The 23,252-nt window shown below is 37.2% G+C and overlaps 1 protein-coding gene across 5 annotated transcripts in view; it reads left to right on the top strand.

Annotated features, from left to right (window-relative positions):
* The window catches only part of Nrxn1 (neurexin 1), a 1,024,002-nt gene extending 1,001,960 nt beyond the window's left edge, over positions 1-22,042 (top strand). For all 5 annotated transcript variants that reach the window (XM_013018013.1, XM_013018015.1, XM_013018014.1 and 2 more), the window contains one exon: positions 18,548-22,042. In XM_013018013.1, coding sequence (XP_012873467.1) covers positions 18,548-18,855 — 308 coding nt within the window. In that variant the 3' untranslated portion in view covers positions 18,856-22,042. The remainder of the gene's footprint in view (positions 1-18,547) is intronic.
* The last annotated feature ends 1,210 nt before the right edge of the window (positions 22,043-23,252 follow it).

Raw genomic sequence — 23,252 nt, 5'->3', positions numbered from 1 at the left:
CTTCCTGTTTCTAGGGGCTCCCCCTTAGGTTTCAAATTCTCTTGACATTTGGGAAGTGGGTAGCTTATAGAAGAGTACGCCAATTTCCAATCAATTACATCTTTGGCTTAAATGAGAACATTGGAAGCTCTACTAAATAATAGACTATCTGATTCATCCCAAGAAAAGAGGATCATTCCATTTTGGTGACATCCTTTACACGTTAGCTGAGCCAGTGGAGATTGGAGATGTGGTGATTAGTAAAGCTCCTCAAAGTGAAACCGGGGTTTTTAGACACAAAGCCCGAACTCCAGGAGTTCCACATGTCAGATCCACTCTCTACTGTCTGCTAAATAAAGAGACATGGTGAAGGACACAGAAGGGAGACTCCTTACATGGCACAGACATGCTGTGGGAAAACGGCTGCTCAGACCATCTTCATCCATCTTTCAAGGTACAGACATGAGCTTTAGGTTTTATTATGCAAAGAATTGTGAAGCAGGGGGTGATAGGTAAGCATAATTATTAAAGTTCCCCAGTCATAGGAGTGACCTAGTTCATCCTTATCTCAGTGTGTACTGGGGGTGAGGATAGGGGAGGGGTTGTTCCAGAGAAGTAATCACTTCATCTCTTAAGGCCAGCAGGAACAAGCTCTCTCTGTTGTCTGGCAGGTGGTCTAGCCTGAGATTTTTGTCTCTTTTCTTCCTTTGGGATAGTTTTCTTTTTGCCACAAGATAAAAAGAACAAGATACTGCATTTTCATGTGTGAGGGGATTCTTGCCTGGTGTGACAAGATGCTTGGGGGTAAATCCTGTCCTTGCAGGAATCCAAGGTGATTGCAAAGGGACTTCAGGGGAGGTTGGCTCAGCGGAGAAGACAAAGTTGTGAAGTAGGGGCTGGGTACTCAGCTTTCATGGTTTTTTAGTTAACTTGTGGACTCAGCAAAAGCAATTTTTCAACACCTTTTACATAGGATGCATGTTAATAGCACATCAGTTACATCTCATTGATCTGGGTTTGAATTTTAGAGGTAATGAGAGATAGACATAATCCCTTGTATTCAGTAAAGCCTTACTCTGTGTTCATTGTTGTTCTTAGAGCTTATAAACATTATTCCACTTCATTGTTTTACAAAACCTTAACTATTTCCCTAGCTGATGAGATTCAGAGAGGCTAAATTATTCATATAATAAGAAAGAGCTGCTAGTTAGTATTACCCCCCCACCTATTCCCAGTTTAGAAAAGATGGGTCCTTGGTTTCTTGGACTGCAGAAGATTGTTTCTCTCAACTTTGAGCATTTCAAAAATATAGGACTAATTTCAAGATGTTCACTGAAATAATTCCATGTTATAAATTTAATGGCAAAATTTCCATCACATGTATTACTATTAATTACAGTAAATATGCTACAATTACCATGCAATATTAAGTGTTTTTCCAGTGTGCTATTTCAATAAAAGATCAAAGGATTTCTATTGAACTGATCTCGTTAACCACATTAGGAATAAAGATACATATCTTGAACAAGGTGCATCTTTTCATTAAATAAGTAATCTCAGTCATTTAAAGGAATATATCACTTACTAGATCGTATTTTTAGAGCCTGATTAGATGATAATTATGTCCTGCATTTAAATTTGGGTTATTTATTATGTAATTATTCAAAAGTGAGTCTAATTAGCCCATAATAGCCCACACATTGCTGTTTAAATGGACAACTTTGAGCAACCGCCAGAAAAAAAACAAAAACAAAAAACCACTAATGAGTGTTCCATTTCCAGGAATATTAGAGCATCTCTTGAGTACCAGGCTACTCATCACCAAGATCTCAGCTCCTCATTTAGGATGAGTGGCTGGAGGCTGCGTGACTGGAGTCTGGGCCAGGCTGCATGCTTTGTCTATCAGGACATAACATTTAGGAACTGCCGATTCCTCCTGTTACACAAGAATTTGATTGCAAGATAGAGAATCTATATTCTGACAAGTTAAATTGCCGACTTCACGCAGACACATGCGCCCCCCCCAAAAAATAACCTTGCAGCCTCCAATGTCTTTAATATTGTTAGGAAACTGAGCCACAGGGATAGTAAAGAAAGAGCAGGAAAACAATTATCAAAGAGAAGATTAAAACTCTAATGGAGAGTCGAAGAGGGGCACCTTGGTGATCTGAGGAGAATCAGGAGACTTGAGGCAGAGTACAATGGCAGTAGAGGTAGAGGGGCCTACATAGAGTCACGGTCAGGGGGCAGGCTCACAGGGAACTCGAAAGTTCAAAGAGTCTCAGGAATTCATGGTACAGGTCTGGCAGATCCAAGTCCCTATTGTCCAAATCCCTGCCCCAGCTTCTAGATCATCCACCAAGACGCCAAGATGGCACCTGTTAGACCCAGGATCCATATTTCACTCCCATTATAAAATATTTAATTCTCTAGCATACTAAAGTAAAAGTAAATGGATCTGAAGATATCATTCTTAATTTTTAAGAACAGTTCTTGAGATGCTGGATATTGAATCCTGACTGTCTCTCATATTGGGCAATTATCCTACTACTAAGCTGAGCTACATCCCTCCCGCACCTCACTTACTTTCCTTAATTTTCTAAGGAAAATGATACCAAAGTTGTTTCACTGTGTACAGGAAAGGGTTTATATTGTTTCCATCTAAATGTAGGGACTCGTCAATTAGGGTCCTTGATTTCAATCACAGAATAAGAATTTCTGGATAAATCATATGGTTAGAAAATTTGGCAGAGCTTTCTTGAGTGAGTAAATAAGCAGGCAAACAGACAAAAAAAGAGACAAACAGCTAAGCAAAAAGGAGAAGGCACACTCTAACAGAGTGTGGGTGCTCTTTGGCTGTTAGGGGTATTTTTATGGTAAAGACAGGGGATCTGACTTAAAGATAGGAAAAGATTAGAGTTTATCTTTGCTCTTAATTACTCTTGGTGTTATTACATTTTCTAAGTTCCTGGCATGTTTTTTGTCCATTCTGGTTGATTACAGTTTGGGTCTACCCTTTAGTTACTTTGGGGGGCATTTCTCTCAGGAAAGATTACATCTTGCCAAACAAATGTTAATTTTTGAGGTGAGAAATGCATCTCTCAGGAAGAAATGCATCCTGTACTTCTATGTTTCTAAACACCATGTTTCTGAGTTGCCTTCACTAGGCCTCATTTTCCCCCAATTTATCCCACCTCATTTTCCCCTGAACTGACTTTGGTCCCTTAGTCTTAAGGGAAGTAGATAAATAAATGTCTCCTGTATTTTCTGTAGGCTTAAGTTTTTTCAATTCCTGGTAGCCATTTGCCATGCCTCATTTTTAATTCATCCATCCTGCCTCAGTTGGACTGATAAGGAAGATACATTCGCTGTGTAGGATTTTTGTTTAATTTGTTTGACCCACTCACCCCCCTACAATATTTTTATTTAACTTTTTTGAATATTTAGTGACATTTAAAAATTTTTTAGAAACAATATAATGGGATGGATGGAATGAATATATTTTGGTTACACTTTAGTAATGCTCTTAATAGCACTGTATAAATACTGTGATAAGCAATAGGAAGAGAGTTATCAGATAAGCCTTGGACTTTGATTCCAGTAGAAGTACTTGGAGATGCAACCCTTTCCTGGTCTTAGAAAAGTTATTTATTATTTTTGAAATTCAAGTAACCAGTCTGTAAAGTGGAAAAGGCTCATACGAATAAAATGGAGAAAAGATGAGTCATATACAGTACTGAGCAGAGTACTTGACATATACTCAGGACTTAAGAAATAATTGTAATGAATCCTTAAACAAGTGGAGTTGCTGTAGCTGGCAGCATTTTTTAGTACTAGTACTTACTTTATTCTCCTGGGTGGGAAGGTTCATTTTGGGCTGACAGAATTAATTGAAGTGAAAAGGAGTACAATCCTCTGTCTATTAGAATGATTGAGCAGTCTTAAAATGTCTTAACTAGCATATGATTGGCTAGTTGTCTAATAATTAGCAAATAACTAAGCTTGCTGAGTTTGATTAAGCATTTACTTGAAAGTCTATAAAAAATAGTTGTCTGCTAATACAGCATCCTCCTACTCTTAAGTAACAGAAAATCCTGTTCAGTAATGAGTACGGAATACATTTTTAAGCAGCCTACATTTGTTTAGCCCTAGAGCACTAATAATCTGTTTCACATGACATATTTATTAGAAAAATGCTAAAATACCATAAAAGACTTTCTAAAATGTGACAATCATCCTGTTGTGTTTGGAAGGAGACAATGCGAAGTATTTTCATGCTCTAAAATATTCACCAACCTGAAAGGAGAAATGCAATGTAGGTTCAGACAAATACAGGGTAAGTCTATCTCTTATGAAAACCTGGAATCCAAGAAGAATGAATCCACGTTCCCTGTAATTTGTGTCAAGTCCTTGTTTTGACAATAAAATTGGTTTCCTGTGGAGTTTTCTTGGTACCTTACTAATTACATTTTCTCAGATGCTATCAGGTGTAAGCCAGAGTATTCTGAATTCCACTCCACAGGGCACAGCAGGCCTCAGGGAAGAGTTAGCATGCTCCCTTGGTGTTGTGTCATGTGCTGCAAGGAACAACGAATGTTACACTTGGCTTTGCTTTCCAGGTTTCATTACAGCACAGTGACTTGCTGATGAGGTCATTGTCATCATTAATAGATTCCCCATCCACAGACTACTTATAAAGTCTGGTACTTGTGATGACACAAGAAAGACAAAGATCCTTTCTTAATTTTCCAGCTAAAAGAAATGATAACCAGAGACCATCAATTACATTTAAAATATGTCACAGAGTCCTGTGTTTTCTTTCAGGATGCAAATCTACATGTTGCCACGTCTCTGAACATTGTAAAATCTTTCATTTCATTGAGTAGACATGGGAAGCCAGACTATCTACATTCAAATACAAGTTCAGGTGCTTGCTGTGGCGCCAGAGGCATGTTATTGTACCTAGTGTATTTGACTGTTAAACACTCATGGCATTGTTGGACTGATAAAAATGAGACAGTGTCAGAAGAGCACAGGTGTAGGCTGTGACATGGAACTGATATAAATTAGTTTTTCTATTCATAGCACTAACAAAGTAAGGCATGAGCTATGTAATAATGGAGATGAATCTACTTCTCCAACCAAGAAGGAAATGCTAGTAGTTGGCGCGTTAGCATCAAGAAGATTTTGAAAAGGGTTTCTAAATTCTGTCTGCATTCAACTTTTCTTAGGAATAACTGTGACCCTGCTAGGACAAGATCGATGCTTCATCTCAATGCATTTTGTTTGGTACGGTGGGAGCAGGGCACATAAGATCTGCTATTCTTATTTTGGGATGTAGAAAAGTTTCAGACTTTTGGGGACAGGCAAGGATAAGCTTTCCTTTTTGTTCTTATAGTTCCCCTTGATCTTCCTCCTCACATAGTCAGGAATGCTCTGGGCAGCAGGACCTCCTGGGCATCCCCATCCCCATCCCACCTGCCCCCAGGATGAATGTCTTGTCTTCCATATTTCCTAATTCTAGTCTTGGCAAGCTTCCCTCTCAGGGGCTCAGAGGGGAAGCTGTCTAATCTTTCACCTTAGCTATTGCACTTTCACCAAAAAGAATCTCATCTTTTCTCAACAAAAGAAAATTGAGACAGGAGTAGCTTCCTGACAGGAATATAAAGATGATCAACCAAAGTGAATAGACACAGTTCTAAATCAAGGAAACTGCACCTTGACTCATTACCCAGAATGCCTAGAGCTTCACTGGATTCTAGGTGGACACTCTGAGCAAGGAGTGATGTCCCTCAAACCCAGCATGCACTCTACAATGGAGACTATGCACTGATGTCCTTTACAACACATCATGGAATTCAAGAGGAGTGTGGGAGAAGGGAAAACAAGAGTTAACCAGCTCTTCATGAAATGCCCACTCCAAAGACCACCAGAGACCACTGGAGACTCAGACCTCAAACTGCGAAAGGCAAGGTTTATTCAGAACAAGCCTAGGCTGGGGCCTTGTCCCATAGCAGAGGAAGAGAGGCAACCTGGAGCAACATTGCAGCAGGGTTTATAAAGGCAAAACCACAAAGTCACAAAGAGTTACATTAACCAGGTGTTTAAGCAAAATTACATATAAGTACAAATCTGATTGGCTCAGGGCGAGGGGTGACATTCCAGAGCGGTTAGTGTCAACAAGGAGTTACAGAACTAGATAGGCCATCTGTTTGGGGGGGGGTAGTTGTGGTCTGGTGGTTTCCGTAATTTGTGCAGGTTCTGGTCAATTTCAACATAGTAATACCTCTCAGCATAATGACATTTCTTAGAAACATCTTGGTCAACAGGGCTTAGGACAAAGGCAGAAAGTTAAACATAAAACATCGCCTGAGCAAGGTAGAGTTACTCTTATTCTCTCATTCAGAAGTTATTATTTCCAAGATAAGAAGCCATATCATCATCATCATCATCATCATCATCATCATCATCAATCAGATATTATCAAAGAATAGTCTATCTTAGATGATTGATTTCATGACACCTAAAATCCTAAACTATTGTAATAAAATTTTGAAACAGGGAGAAATTTAATTCACTCTAGCCATAGGAGCCAAAGAGCATTGGTCCATTAAGGTAGAATGTTTCCCAGATACACTCTACATGCAGCATGACAATGGTCTGAAACAACCTGCCTGACAATGTAAATGGCTGTTTTGCCACCTGAATTCACAGAATCCCCATTCATGAAAGGGAAGCCTTCTAAAACAACTGCCCCCAGACAGATAATGTCCTTGGTAGCCACTAGCACAACCCACTGAGTCATGGCATGCAGTACATATTATAGAATTATCGAATTATTGGGACAGCTGCTGATTTAGTACCTTTTGTGTGAAAGTCATGGGGAGAAGTAATCCTATTTTTTATAAAGACCTGTATACTTTCCAGAGCATTTGCACATTTATTGTCCTACCAGCTCTCATTCTCATAATGACCCTCAGCGGTAAATAATTTTGAAATGATGTTTCTGATGAAAAAATGTTAGCAGAAAGTACCGAATTCTCACCTGTCACCCATTAAGTTAGGAGCTGTGCCTGGACTGCAGGCTAATGCCTTTTTCTTTTTTCCTACTTTACATTGGTTCTGGTAGATTTTGGAGGACAACAAAAGACAGTAGATGTTAGAAGTGAAGTTGATCATTACTAGATGAGGTAGAGGTAGACAGCTCCTTAGAAATCATGCCTAAAGCATCAAACACCTTTATGTGTAACTCAGTGATAAAGTAAGAAACAACAAATTAACCTATAGGTTGAGGCAGATACATTGAATATGTGAAACTATAAGAGTCAAGAACAAATCCAGGTTTCAATTTTAGCTATATCATCTAAGAAGTAGAAATAACATAAGAAGTAGAAATAACATAAGAAGTAGAAATAACAACTTGAGACTCAGCTCCATATTTTTAGATGAAGTATAATACCTTTATTTCCTATAAAGTATACTGATTCTAGTACTACTGTTCTATGGAATATAAATATTGAATGAAATAATGTGTGTATATCACATTGTATAAAGCCTAAAAGCAATAATTAGTGAAAGGAACAGTTGTTGACTAATTAAAATAAGGAAAGAAATTAGGGTTTTGTAGTGAGTCAGAAGTCACAGTAGCTATAATGAGCATCAATTTCAAATAACCTTAGAAATAATTACTATGGGTAAATCCATGTGATATTAGGGAAGAAGTAAGAGGGGATTTGCTATTGCAGCTTATTTAAATAAATTATTTCTAAGGACTGTGAAATCTTCCATGGAGCTCTTCAAATTTGTCTTTACCATTGAGTAACCATGGCTCACACCTGTAATCCTAGCTACTCAGGAGGCTGAGATCTGAGGATCAGAGTTCCTCCACCAGTCCTGGCAGAAAAATCTGTGAGACTCTTTTATCTCCACTTAACCCGTTAGCTAGAAGCTCAAATGACAGAGCCTTGTACAAAAAAGCTAAGCAAGATTGAGAGGCCCTGAGTTTAAAACCCAGCACTGTTACACACACACACACATTCACACACACACACTCACATGCACTCACACACACACAACACACACTCTCACACTCACACACACATTCACACACTCACACACACTCACATAAACACACATACTCACACACACACACTCACACACACACTTACACTCACACACACACACACAAGTTGGCTTTACATATAAATTCATAGAAATAAAAGACAACTAGGAAATACTTTCAAAGAAATGGAAATAATATTTTCAGTATTCACACTTGCACTCATACACATATACATACATTTGTAACTTAACTAGATTCATGGTGACAACTTTGTCATATAAATATATATAATATATATATAAATATATATATATATATATATAAATATATATTGGGGGAGAAACTGGCATGTGCGTGTGTATACACATACCTATATGCCAGTTTCTCCCCCAATTTCACTTCGAAGGCTTGAGGTATTCTCAGGATAAATTCCTGGTGTTGTATAAAATCAACTGTTCAAAATTCAAAAAGTAAAAGTTAAATGTATCACAGGACAAGTGATTTGTATTTTGAGTGTTGTAATTAATGAGCTCTCTGAAAGGGAAAGTATTTAGCCATCAAAAAGCAAAGTCAACCAGAAACCAGTAATAAAGAGTATCATCTACATTCCAATATGTAACTCTCCTTGTATTTTCTGTAATGTAGTACATTTTTATGAGAAATACACACAAACACACTAACTTTGAAACTCTTTTTCTCCTGTTATTGCCTATCTGTTTTCTCTATGACTGACAATTAAGGAAAGTGTGTTCTGCTGGATGAGTTCCATTCTTAGCTCTCTCATTCCAGTACCAACAGTACTACAAAGTACACTAGAAACTTCTGCAACAGCACTGCTGAACTAGCAACAATGAAGCAGAAGGTTAGCTATCACATATTTGTAATCCTGGGGATGGCAGATGCGGTTGATGGAAGTGAGGTACCCCAAACGGACCAAAGTGAAAACTGCTGACTTAGATGATTCTGAATAAATTAGTGATCCCGCTCATTAGGATTAACCCACACGTTCCTTAGAAGAATAAGAAAAAGAGATAGGATATTTGTACTAGTGCATATTGCTCTCAGTTCTCCTAAGCACAAGTGAAGGGGTTTCTAGTTCAATGCAATAAATACTACTTTTACTGTATTTGTAGAATATATTATAGAAGGGTGAAGGTTTAGAGAAGTATAGAAGTAAAAGTATCTTACAAAATATTCAGTGCAAGAAAGAACCGAAGAAGGGAAGGAGAGAAAAAGGAAGTAAAGAAAGGGTAGGGAGGGGAAAAAAGAGGAGAGTGAAAAGGAAGGAAGGGAAGTAGATTGGAAGCAAGGTAGGGAGGTACTTTCCTTTCGTTTGTGGGGGTCACTTTTACAACAATGATGGCTCTAACTTCCTTTGGTGGAGTGAATTCAAGTTTAAGGTGCTATGAGTAGATCTGAAGCAGTCACGAGATAAGTAAATAAATGGGTTCATTAGTAAAAATCCTGATGCTTTCAAGCAATTCTTCTGAAGCTTAAAGGATGCACTTTCCATGTAGAAAGTCTGAAGACCTTGCAGATAACTCTGCTGTGGACGTATGTTTTAAAACCTGCAGGAGAACTGCAAGAAGAGTCTGTAAATACCTTGATCCTGCAGCCTAGCCACAGAGGTGAAAGACAAAGTGTCTGCCTGCCTGCCGTGTTTTTAGTTCCACCAAAGTCATACAGGTGGCGTAGTTGTACCCTGCCTTTTCTTGCCCCTGTGGCACTGTGGAGGCAGCAGGCTGGGCTAGTTTTGGGGACTCTTCAGTGTCTGGCATTCATTTCTATGCAGTACCAGTTTTCTGAAGAAGATGATGATCCTCTCCTTCTCAGATTCTCTCCTCTCAAAAAAGTCAGTCCCAGAAGCCAAGCAAGGAAGCAAATGTTGATTGATTTCCAGATTCTTTCTGAACCTCCAATTGATTTGGGAAGGGCCATGTCAACCTGTCCTCTCTTGAGTCTCTTGTTTGACCTAGAGGAGTGCGATTCTAAATGAGGAAGGCCAGGAGGAGATGGGTGGACAGAGAATACAAGGGATTTTAAAACATGTAGCATCTCCCACTTCTCACAGAACCATAGTCAGTCTAAGTGAAAACTGGACTTGTTGGTTCTATCACTGTGGATGGAGTATTTGCCTACAAATGTGATGTTTAGACATTCCTTCCCATGAGCAATGGCCTCATACTTGTTTCTTCTGACTTAGTTGCTATGAACACTGGAAAATGGGGGAAATAGCTTTTGTTGTTGTTGTTAACTGGGAGAGGAGAAAATTGAGCTAATCTCAATTCACAAACACCCCAGGAGTCCTAAAATTCCAATTTTCTTTTCATAGTATTAATGAAAGAGGGCGCTGGAGGATCCACATCTTCCCCTGTAAATCTGAAACTATTTCCATGGCTCCGCTTAGAATTATAATAGCTGCCGCATTTATTAAGACACGGCACAGAGCTCCAATCTAATGAGATCACTTTAGGTAATTCTTTTCTAGGAGGGGTGGAGACTTCAATTGGAAAGGGATCTGTTTCTTTTTTTTTAATTTAGATTAAATGGATCTGTTTTCTTTTGAATCTAGGATAAAACATCTTGGTCCAAGACAGTTAATGAGAAAGAAGTACAATAAATGCATTTTGCCAATGATTTTTTTTAATTGTTAAAGAAAGCTCATTGTAACACAAGATGTCCAACAATCCCAAATAGTACAATGATACATGTGTAGAGCATTATGGATTTTTATGCTCCTTTATATGCTGATCTGAAATATATAGTTCACATTCTATTTTTTAGGCTTGCTTGTGCTCTACCACTTTGAGCCACAGTGCCACTTCTGGTTTTCTGGTGGTTGACTGGAGGTAAGAGTCTCAAGGACCTGGGCACCAGTGTCTTATGCTTGTAATCCTAGCTACTCAGGAGGCTGAAATCTGAGGATCAACTGAGGATCAAGGTTCAAAGACAGCCCGTGCAGCAAACTCCATAAGACTCATCTCCAGTTCTGCCAGGGCTGGCTTTGAGCTGTATCCTCAGATTTCAGGCTCCTGAGTAGCTAAGATTACAAGTGCCCGGCCCCTTTATTTCTTAAGAGGATAATTTACCATTCCTTTTCTTGAAGTTCAAATGTTGAATTTCTACGGACATCAATTTTTGTAGAGTGAGCCTGGCCCCTTTATTTCCTAAGAGGATAATAACTTGCCATTCCTTTTCTTGAAGTTCAAATGTTGAATTTTCATTGACATCAATGTAGAGTGATTCTCATGACCCATCCTTTGTGGGACAGGGTCACAGCTGATGAGGAACCGATGCTTTAACAATCTACACTGAAATAATACTAGCCTGGGGAAATTGCTTGGAAACATGCTCTTACCCTGAAAGCTAACTTTGGAAACAACAGAAGTTTAATGAGATTATATTGGAGGACTCATCATTTGAGCATAGTTCCATAAAAATGACAATTTGAGTAACCTAAAGAGCCTCTGAAGGTATATTGATGGCTTGGAAACTCATCAATGGAAATACAAGGTCCTCTCTTCTGAAAACCTCCTGCCACCATCAAACTTTCATCCTATATCTTAGGATTTAGGTCATTAAGCATCATTTCTCATTCAGATTTTTAAAATATCAATCAAGAACAGTTTTACTCTTAAATAATAACCTTTGATTGCTATGTTTCCAAACTCAATAAAACAACTAAGATTGTCAAACATTTCTCATTTAAATGTGAAATCTTTAATGAAAAACTCAGTATTCAAAATACATAGTTTAAAATAGCACTTGTAAATCTTCTTGCTAAGTCATTGTGAATTTGGTACTTCTTATTTGCATGTCCTAAGGTATAAATAGGTATCATCAGGCAAAATATCTGGTATATACAAGTCTAATGCAAAGCTAGTAAATTAATGTATCCCTCACATTGCCCTCTATGCAACATTTTTTAAAATTATTAAACAAAATACTATATGATTTTGTAAATCATATAATTTTATCTGTAAACAAAATTTAAAGTCAACATGCCAACATAAAGCATGAAGTATGTTTAATGAAGGACTAACACTAAGACATTTTTTACCAGTAAGAATTATTTTACATTGTGGGGCTGGGAAGGTGGCTCAGTGGTAGGCGCTTGCTTTGCATGCATGAGGCCCTGGGTTCAATTCCTCAGCACCACATAAGCAAAAAGAAAAAAGCCAGAAGTGGTGCTGGGGCTCAAGTGGTAGAGTGCTAGCCTTGACCTGAAGAGCTGAGGGCAGTGCCCAGGCCCAGAGTTCAGGCCCACGACCAGACACCCCCCCAAAAAAAAAAAAGAATTATTTTACATTGTGATTTGAAATTAAGAATTTGGCAGTATGTTTTTTTTTTATTGAACACTGCTTAGTAATGCAATCTGAACACTATATCAAAGCTTAATGTGCTGCTTATGTTTGTCCTAGGGCATTTCTGAAATGGAACCTAATTAGACCATATTCAGGAAAATGTTGTTTTCTAGAAATGTAGTGCTCAGGACTATCAAAATAAAGAATGCACATCAAGACATTTTTTCCCCTGTCATGGTAATTGATGGTAACTATCCTAGACTGGGCATGCATCCTCATGCTAGTAATCCGGTTGCTCCAGGAGCCAGTATAAGCAAAACAGATAGAGAAGCCCCCATCAGTACATCAGTATCAATAAGCTGGTGTGCTGGCATGCTACCAGGGAGGTCTTAGGAGGCTGTCAGATTGAGCCTGGAGCTGGGTGAAGAAACCAGACACCACCTTACCTAACCTGAGAGGTCTGGAGCCATCGCTGTGGTAGTAGGGCAGCCTGCCTAGAAAGAGCAAGCCCCTGAGTTTACTCCCATACAGCCATCTCAGCACCCAAGGATAAGTTAAGAATTTCAAACATTCCACTTTTAAATTTTTATGCAGAGCAAAAATTGCACTTATTCTTACGTTTATTTTTTATTACTTTGGGTTTTTTTCAAACCTGGGATTTCATATACGTATGCTAGACAAATTGCTCCTTTTATTATGAAAGTACTAGAAAATATATATAAATAAATGAACCTACCTAAATAATGGTGATATTGGTTAGACAATGAAAAGCAGAATTCATGGAGTTAGCATACAAGATTCCTCATAAATCCACTAGACAAAGGAAGAATGTGGAAAATTCCTATAGAAGATCAAATCCTAGGAGGGAGGGAGGCAGAGAGATGGACAGAGAGGGAAAAGGGGGCGGGGGAGAGAGAAAGAGAGAAAGAATTGAAAGCAATTTTCATTTTCTCCTAACACTGTTTATCACAGGAGCTTTTCTAAAGCCATTTGTCTCTTAGACAAAGCGAATGTGAAAGAAGGGACTAGAGACCTGAAAGGGGTCCTAATTCTTGTAAGGTCTCTGTCATTGATAATGCCAGCAATTACTAATGAAACCTGACAGAAAAATGTCTAAAGACTTCAGTTAGCTTATAAAATAAACATATCTGCTTTGTCATATGTAGGCTGAGCACTTTACTCTCATTTCTAGTTTGAACCCTTAATAAAATGGAGAGTCCAAATTGCAAGTAGATTATAAATGTGACACATATAATAATATATTAGTATAAGTTACATACATTATGCTAATTCATGATGATTTCTTTCCCTTGCGTCATTGAAACAGGAAGCACAAATTCTAATTACTTAGATTTCACCTCACTTGTTTTCTTTGCTAGTGACCTGACTTCAAGTGAAATATGTGTGACTTCAGAAGTTGAATACTTGTCTGTAATCATACTGAATCACTTATATGTCTTGGCTTGTGACCTCCATCAGTCTCACGGAATTTGCCATTGACCCAGATTCCTTGTGTCCCTGGGCCCAATATGAACTGGCTATAAATGCTTGAACTACCTACAAAAGAGTTAACACTTCACTGTCCAAGACCTTTGTGGGGTTTATTCCTTAAGCCACCTTCCCCCACCTCCAGCCTCTTTTGTTGCCTGCCTGCCTGCCTGCCTGCCTGCCTGCCTGCCTTCCTTCCTTCCTTCCTTCCTTCCTTCCTTCCTTCCTTCCTTCCTTCCTTCCTTCCTTCCATCCCTCCTTTCTTCCTTCCTTTCTCTTTCACTTTCACTTTCTCTTTCTTTTCTTTCTTTCTTTCTCTCTCTTTCCTTCCTTCCTTTCTTTCTTCTTTTCTTCTTCAGTCTTCCTCTATCTTTCTCACTCTGTCTCTCTTTCTCTCTCTTTTTTCTGGTGTCAGTACTGAGCTTGAACTCAGGGCCTGGGTCCTGCCCTGGGCTTTCTCAACTCAAATCTGGAGCTCTACAACAGAATCCATAGCTATACTTCCAGCTATTTGGTGATCAATTAGAGATAAGGACTTTCCTGCGGAAGCTGGCTTTGTCCCATGATCCTCAAATCTCATCCTTCTGAATAGCTAGGATTACAAACTTGAGCTACCATTGCCAGGCTTTCATTTGTTTTTGTTGTTGTTGTTGGTGGTGGTGGTGGTGGTGGTTTGTTTTTAATTTTCATACTCTCTCTTATTTGAGTTTTCTCTCCGAAGTTCCTCAGTAGATAGGTAGTGATTGACAGGGACATGGGCTTAGACACAGAAAGATATACACATGAACACACACACTAAGACATCAGGCACTGGGGACACAAAGATGCTTCTATTCACCACAGCAGCCCATGTTTATCATGTCCAACATGCCTTCATTTGCCTCAGCCTTTGTATAAGCATTTAGCACAGGGCCCAACATAACTGAAGTAAGGATGCTGAACCTAAGCAGTTCCATATTGGATATGGGGTGGATGATAGGGTTTAGGTTTAACTGGAACCATCTTGTCTTTATGGTGGAAGCCCATAAGTCCCAGCTCACAGGTGATGGGCATGCCTGAATTCCTGACTTGACTTCTTAAAATACCTTTCATTTGTTTTGCAAAGTTTTTCAGTACTTATCTCAAAGGGCCAAAAGAGAAAGGGTCAAAGTAAGTTTTAGTTTATTCATACAGTTTTATCTCTGTTAAGATAAAATATGTAGATTATTTCAGCTATTAAAAGTGTTGTTATTATATTACAGAGTATAGAAAAGTGCAAAATCCTCAAATCCATGAGACACAGGAACTACTTATGGTTTTCTTTGATTAAAATCCTTTTCTTTTTACATTCCTAAATGCTTAAAAAATGAGTTTTTCTTTTATATATCTCTGAACAAATTATGCAAAAAGACATTAGGTCTGACTAGCCATTTATATTATTTTCTACATTAAAATAAATATGAAACACATTCAAAGGTTTTTCAGTGATCATCAAAATAAAGCATTAAGGGCAATCAATAAGTCAAATAGCATTTATAATTCATAAATATATTTAAATTTATCTAGCCAGTTATTGCACCTCTGGGAAAAATGTCCCATTAACACATAAATACTTTTGATCTTTGGAAAAACTTAAGGGCAATAGCATTTAGTTCACAGATTTGAGTGATAATCAGAAAAAAAAGTATTTATTAGATATGGAAGCAAAAGGGGTCTACAATAATATCTATTGTAAATGTAATTAAATGTTCAATGCAAATGAGGGAAATGACAAAATGATCCCGTATTGGGTTTATATTTCAGTTTTAGAGAGGCTTTTTCTATCTTATTTAAAAATGGTTCTCTCTATTTGGGTTAGATGGAAATATTTTTAGGCCTCATATGACTTAAGCAATATTTTGGCGGTGTTGCAAAGCAAGCAAGTAAATAGGAGATGTTTCTCAAATGCCTACATATAATAAATTTAGGTTTTGCTTTTTTCTTTGCAATGTCATTTTAGTTTGAAAGCATCTGTTGTTGCAATGTTATACATAAGGTTGTTGAAAATCATATCGGGTATAATTAAATGTAAAATTAAGATAAGATATTCCATTTATGATACCAATTTCCAATTATACATGGATGTATATGAATATGCATGTATCTGTTATTTTAGATAGTGACACTGATCAAGATGTATTGTAATCACAAATTGACATGTTGAATTGAAACCCCTTAATTCAAGTACTTCAGGAGAATTTTTAAAAAGAAGAGAAAAAATGGAAAGAATTTAAACTCCACATTCCATTCCCATCCACAAATTACTATCATGGGCTGAATGCTTATATCTCCATTCTCTGTCATTCCTTTCTAACAAAGTGAGATAATTGTGAACATATGTTGCATATGAAAGCATTTCATCAGGTAGGAAAAATGATGTAAGCTAACATTTAAGTAAGTTTCTCTTTTAACCTCTTGGGATGCCATGTTAAAAGAATGCTCCCCAAAAGGCACAAGTCGAAAGTTGTCAACTGAGAAAAGCCAGCAGCTAAGCTAATTGGCACTCTTTGGCAAAGATGACTATATTTAAAAGGGAAAATGCTGCCTTTGGTCTGGCCCATTAGTGACAGTTACCACAGTGAGTTCTTTGCTTCTTGAGAGGAAATTAATTTACTGTAATCAAATGCTGATTATAGTTTTGTCTCCTACTTTGGCCAGGGAAGTAACTCTGAGACTTTTTTATTCAGCCACATACATGTGCTTTTGTAAAACAGCAGTTACATAATCAACAGCATAGAGTGATTTCTGTTGCTGTATTTTGATCTAAAGGATACAACAGAACCCATCCTATTGCAGATTTGAGACTGAAAGGTATTACTTTCTAAGTAACTGTACCTGTGTGACTTTATTTGGGGAAGGAAAACTCCTTCCCTATGACTGCCAAAAAAAAATCTCATATTTAGGCAGAACATTTTCTGATAATGTTTGAAAATAAAAATAACATAGCGCTAAAGGCTAGATGATTTTGCAAATGATTCCCTGTAATAAAGAGAAACCATTTTAGAAATAATAAAAACAATTACCGAGTAATGTTTGGGAGTCGTGAAATAAAATCTCAGTTTTAGTCTTCTTGAATTTTTCATTTCTTGATCTGTATGCACATATATCACCCATATGCAGAAACATGCATTGTGTATATATATATGTTATATATAACACATACCATATATTACATGTATGCAGTGTTATATATTATCACCCATATAAATATTGTAAATTATTGCATATAAGATATATTATTTGTATTTGAATAGGCATATTTATATAATCTTGAGGTAGTTTAAATTTATTGTGAGCTATTTATCAGGAATAATGTTTTTAATTTTATAGTTTAACCTATTAAAATATGAAAGCTAATCTTTTCCTGTAGGACAAGATAGAGGATGGAGATTCAGCAAAGACAGAAAACAACGTATAAAGATAAAAATGGCATAGGTCAGGGAGAGATAGGATATTTTCTCTCTATACTTTTACTGCTTTGTAGTATACAAACAAATGATGGTGCATAGAGAAAAAGAACTCTCCATTCACTTCCTTTACTCTATTTTCCTAGTAATTTCCAGGGCTCTTTCTTTGCCTTCGGTGGTCATCCAATGGAGAAATTAAGTGTCCCATAACCTATTGCTTGTACAAAGGAAGAGCTTTACTTATCACTTGGACTGGCTGAGGGTTTTGTCAGTGGAATAAAGCTAGGCCAGTCAGTTGTCTATTATCATCTATTACATGCTGAGCTTTTGATTCAAAAGCAATCTAGAAGGCATTCAAAATTGATTTTGTTAATTTAAAATTTCCTCCAAATTTCAGCTTTGAGAATCACTCAGTCAGTGCCAATGTTTAAATAAAACATAGTATATACAATGCTATATAATATGATACGTTGTATATGATACAATATATTACAATGTTGAAATATATTATATAATAAAATATTGTACATACTATATATAATGTTGTATATATATATATGTATATAGAGATAAATGAATCTGAATCTCCAACAGTAAAAAATAAATTCTGCTTTAGTTTATAAAGATGTAAAATTTCACTTTAAAAACAGACAATTAGATTTTTAAAATACAGGCATTATCTTCTTTAACGCTGGGTTTATTACAAGGCTGTATGATTCTAAAGTAGTTCCAAATTTAGCTATCCCGATTCAGTCTAGTGTTGGCTTTAATTATTTCATAGCAACATCAATTTCATTCTTAAAGTGACTTCCTCTAGTAGTGTAAGGTAGGACTATTCTGATTGCATTTGGTATCTTGCATTTATGGTTCTCTGCCTAGTTGGTGTGGATTTGGGGGATTTTTGTCTGTGAAAGAAAAAAAAATGGTAGCCAATCTCTCTCCAAGCATTTTGATCATTTTGAGTCAAAGTCTCTCTTGTGTGTGTGTGTGTGTGTGTGTGTGTGTGTGTGTGTGGAGAGAGACAGAGACAGAGAGACAGAGAGAGACAGAAAGGCAGAGAGAGACAGAGACAGAAAGGCAGAGAGAGAGAGAGAGACAGAGACAGAGACAGAGATAGACAGAGAGAGTCAGACCAGGAGTCATTGGGATATCTCCCTTTAACGACAGTATGCTTTTCCTAAAGCAGCGGGTGTCATTCTTAGTGGCTAAAATTGATGGTAAATGTTAATGTATTCTCTGGCATTCAGGAACCTCCATATCATTTTGTTTGTTCTCCCTGTTTCTTACAGCCAACCCAACGCGAGTGGGAGGCCGAGAGCCTTACCCAGGCTCAGCAGAGGTGATCCGCGAGTCCAGCAGCACCACGGGCATGGTAGTGGGCATCGTCGCGGCGGCTGCCCTCTGCATCCTCATCCTCCTCTACGCTATGTACAAATACAGAAACCGAGATGAAGGATCCTACCACGTGGATGAGAGTCGAAACTACATCAGTAACTCGGCCCAGTCCAACGGAGCTGTTGTAAAGGAGAAACAACCCAGCAGTGCGAAAAGCGCCAACAAAAACAAGAAAAACAAGGATAAAGAGTATTACGTCTGATCCCAAGATCTTAAAAAAGGACCCTTGTATAGAAATAGTCTTCATTTTATCTGAGACATAATATAAACTTATTTACTTTCCTTTTTATGAAGCACATACAAAAGAAGACAGGGAATGCAATCAGGAAGGGAAGACTGTTTTTAAAAACAACAACAACAACAAACAACCAATCAACAAACAAGTATCTCATGCTCTTGTTTCTCAAAAAAAAAGGAAAAAAATCACAAAAAAACAAAACAAAGCAAAACAATAACAACAACAAAAACAGGGGCCAATAAATTCCCTAACATCCGCAGTGTTTTTATTTACTCTGCCTGTCTTTATGTTGCTGGAACATTTCTCAGAGACAGTGATGACCGCACGCATTCATAAAGCAAGGAGTATTACAACACCAAGACACAACACAAAAACAACACAAACATAACATGAAAAAAAATTTAAAAAAAAGAAGCTACCTATGATCCTGGATTTAGCCAAAGTGCTAGCGCTTTCCTGAGAAGTCAGTTAGTCTGATTGTCAGAGAAGACTGTCCATCGGAGTAACCCACCCTGCAAACCTTCATGAGTTTGACCCCCCTAAGCACTCCGGTGCAACCAGAGCAGAGGTTGGAACTTGCATTTGAAATGAAGTGCTGGCTTGTTTTTTGAAGACTTGTGTTGGAACACATTGAAAAAAAAAAAAAGCCCCTTTCTGTTTGTGAGAGGAAATATAAAAGTATGGAGGCCTTATTTTCCAAAAAAAATAATTAATGTGAAATATAAGGCACATTTTCACACTAAAATTTCAAAACAAAAAATGAGAGGGCATAGATGCAATCATGGGGAAACTTTCATGCACGCTTACTATGTTATTACATATGTTTATATAAAACCCATCTCTGTGTGCTTTCTGGACCGTGATAAGTGACGTTTTATAGCCTGTTGTATAGAAAATGCAAAATATATCTCTGCTCTTCGGCCATTTTTGGTAAACTCAATGTTACAAGTGTTGCTAAGTATAAGGAAGTTTTATGACATCGGAGCAACAATGATTTCAGTCAGATGATTTTTTTTTTGCCACCATTATAAATTGCCACATTTACTTTTCTAAACAAGAATTACAGTGTAGTGTTTTATTCTAAGAAAGATATGTATGAATGTATATAAAAGACTCAGCTACTTTTTTTCTTACATGTACAGCCTTCATTCTGTTGCAATTAAGTTTTAGTATTTGTATGAAAGGTGTGAATTAGAAGGTAAAATATATACATATGTATCTTATAATCTTTTCTCCCCCAAATTTCACATGCCCATATATGTTTACCATTTTCACTCATACATATCACACAAACACACATACACACATACACACACATACAGGAATCCATTACATATGATGGATGCCCCAAATATGCATACCATAGCAAATACTCACTGACACATGGAGAGACAGAAAGGACAGATAGTGGTGCCAAGGTATTATGACAAATTAGGGTGATTTGCTTCATTCAGATCCCCATCCCAGGATCCTTGAGAAGATTTTTAGTCCCTAATGTAATGGAGCATTTTCTTATCAAACAGAATATTGCTGGTATATTGCTGCATGAGTATGACACGCTATGTGGGCAGGTTATGGAAGCAAAGTCTATCAATCCACACCTTAATTCTGACTGCTGCAAGTGAAAAACTTTGTTTCCAGTAAGATAATCTAGGTATTCTTTGAACCTGATGTGCATGATCAACTCTTTTTTTGGAAAGTCAACCCTTTCTCAACTAAAAAAAAAGTGTTTTCAATAATTTTTCACTCTGTATTACTACCCATTCTAAAAACCATTCTCTATTAATTGATCATTGACTAAATTTTAACGCTTCTGGTTTTTCCTCTATATTTTTAAACATAGGTTTCGTTTAACATACCTTAAGTAGTAGAAAGTATAGATGATACACTTGTTTTTGCATATTGTTTCAATGATGTTCACAGCAATAAATTATTCATATGAGAAAGGAATGTAAAGGAAGTATGTTATTACATGGCCAGGTGATGCTTTGGCAAGAAATGGTCACATTACTTGAACATCAAGAATGGTACTAGATTTCATACAAGAAAAGAATACCTTTTACAATTAGCTTTAATCAGCAAAGGCAAAAAAATGCAAAACATCTTTTGTGATACTTTCAGTGATGAAAAATGCCAAGAAATGGCCTGGATTTCTGACATAGAATACCTTAGGAATACATATAATTCATATCAAATCACCACAATTTACAGTTGCCAAGACATTGTGTAAGAAATCTCAAAGGCTTTTCATGACCCAGAAAGTAGATGGCATAAAATTTAATACCCATTTCTTCAATTTCAACTTTTTAAAAATATTTTTAATTTGCCAGGTTAAAGAACTCACAAGTCTTTTTTCCACCAATCCCTCTCATTCAATCTTACTCAGGGAAAGCCAGTGAAATAAAAAGGAGACATAAAACCACTAATATACAGCTTAAGATTAGAAAGAAAATGGCTGCTTTTTCATTAGATCTGTTGAATTTGAGCTAGTTTCATATGCGAAGAATCTAAAAGGTAATAGATAATTAACTGAATAGTGGTATTTTTAAGCAGTCTATCTATGAGACATGCTGTCTGGGATTGATTATAATGACTTTTTTCCCTCCAGCATAATATTTTAAATTCCATATGATAATATAGTCCCCTATTGGATATAAAATTATTTCTAATCCTACTGAACTACACCAAAACTAGAGGTTATTTTCCCTGAATGGTGAAAGAAAAGAGAGAAACTCAGAGTTAGAGAGAGAAAAGACTTGCATAAGATCTACATAACGTCATACCAAATGAACCAGGGTTCTTGCGGAGTTTGCAGTTAATAGAGAATCTCACACAACCTGGCATAAATTTGATTACATCTCTAGACTGTAATTTTTCTGATTGAATCTGCTTCTTATTTTTGTTTTTGTAATCCATGTAATGTGTTGCCTTTTTCAAAACAAAAATTGCGACAATAATTTGTGAGGTGGTCAATCCCTAAGACATCCAAGAAAGGCCACGTGATCTTACCCTTCTAGTACTTTGTGTGATTGGGTATCTAAGGGGTTTGTTTTGTTTTGTTTTTCTGTTGCAAGGCGCCAATTTATCCATTATTGGAAATGCTAAGCAAGTGGAATTTACTGTTTTGTTAATAAAATATTTCTTAATACAACTGTGCATTTACTGCTTGGAAATATTACACGCGGCATCATTTTGTGATAAAGTGAAGGTTAAAAAGAAATCATGTCCTCAGACAAGTACAGAAGGAATACACTTTAAACATCTATGTATTCACACATTTAAAAATTAGGCAATTTCCAGGCACAAGTGGCTCACGCCTGTCATCCTAGCTAGTCAGGAAGCTTAGGTCTGAGGATTGAGGCTCCAAGCCAGTTTTTAGGGAAGACAATGAAACTCTTATCTCCAATTAACTACCAAAAAAGTTGAAAGTAGAGGTGTGGCTCAAGTGGTAGAGAGCTAGCCTTGAACAAAAAAAGGGTCAGGGACATGACCCAGGCACTGAGTTCAAACTTCTGGACTGGCACACACATACAGACACACACACACACACACACACACACACACACAAACACATGCACACACACACACACACATATACAGGCAATAACTGTGGCTCTGCATGTGTTTATTTATATATACAGGAAAACAAACTCATAGTAGTTGAAGACAACACAAAGATGCTGCTTCCAAAACCATAGTTTTCTTTACAGAAAGTAGTGGGGTTCAAGTTAGGTAGATTTGTGATTGATTTTATCCACTGAGCCCTACAACTTTTCTAATTTCTCTGAATCTCAGCTTTCCAACCTGTATATTAAGAATAATATTATAGGATAAGGACAAGGTAAGCTCATATTAATAGCACAATTATTACTTTCCTTAAGAATGGTAACTATGAGAAAAAGGGTTAAAAACTGTATGCTTTGTGCTATTTAAACAAAAGCAAAAGCAATGTTTAAGGAAACATATGCGTTTCCTTTTTCACCAAGCAAGTAGCTTTTTAAAATTTGTATGATTCATCACTAAGTTTTTAGCTCAAAAATTTGTAATTGTTTTTAAACCTTGGGACTTAGAAATAATTTCCTGAAGCTGAGCACCAGTGGCTCATGCCTGTAATCCTAGCTACTCAGGAGACTGAGATCTGAGGATTGCAGTTCAAAGCCAGCCTGGTCAGGAAAGTCTGTGAGACTCTCATCTCCAATAAACCAATAGAAAACCAGAAGTGGCGCTGTGGCTTAAGCGGTAGAGCGTTTGCCTTGAGCTGAAGCGCACAGGGATAGCGTCCAAGCCCAGAGTTCAAGCCCCATGACCAACAACAACAACAACAACAACAAAGAATTTCCTGAGAGAAAGGTGTTACTTTG

Source organism: Dipodomys ordii, unplaced genomic scaffold (assembly GCF_000151885.1).
Source record: "Dipodomys ordii isolate 6190 unplaced genomic scaffold, Dord_2.0 Scaffold37, whole genome shotgun sequence".
In the NCBI taxonomy this organism is placed as follows: Eukaryota; Metazoa; Chordata; class Mammalia; order Rodentia; family Heteromyidae; genus Dipodomys; species Dipodomys ordii.
This window is presented reverse-complemented; position numbering and strand designations above follow the sequence as displayed.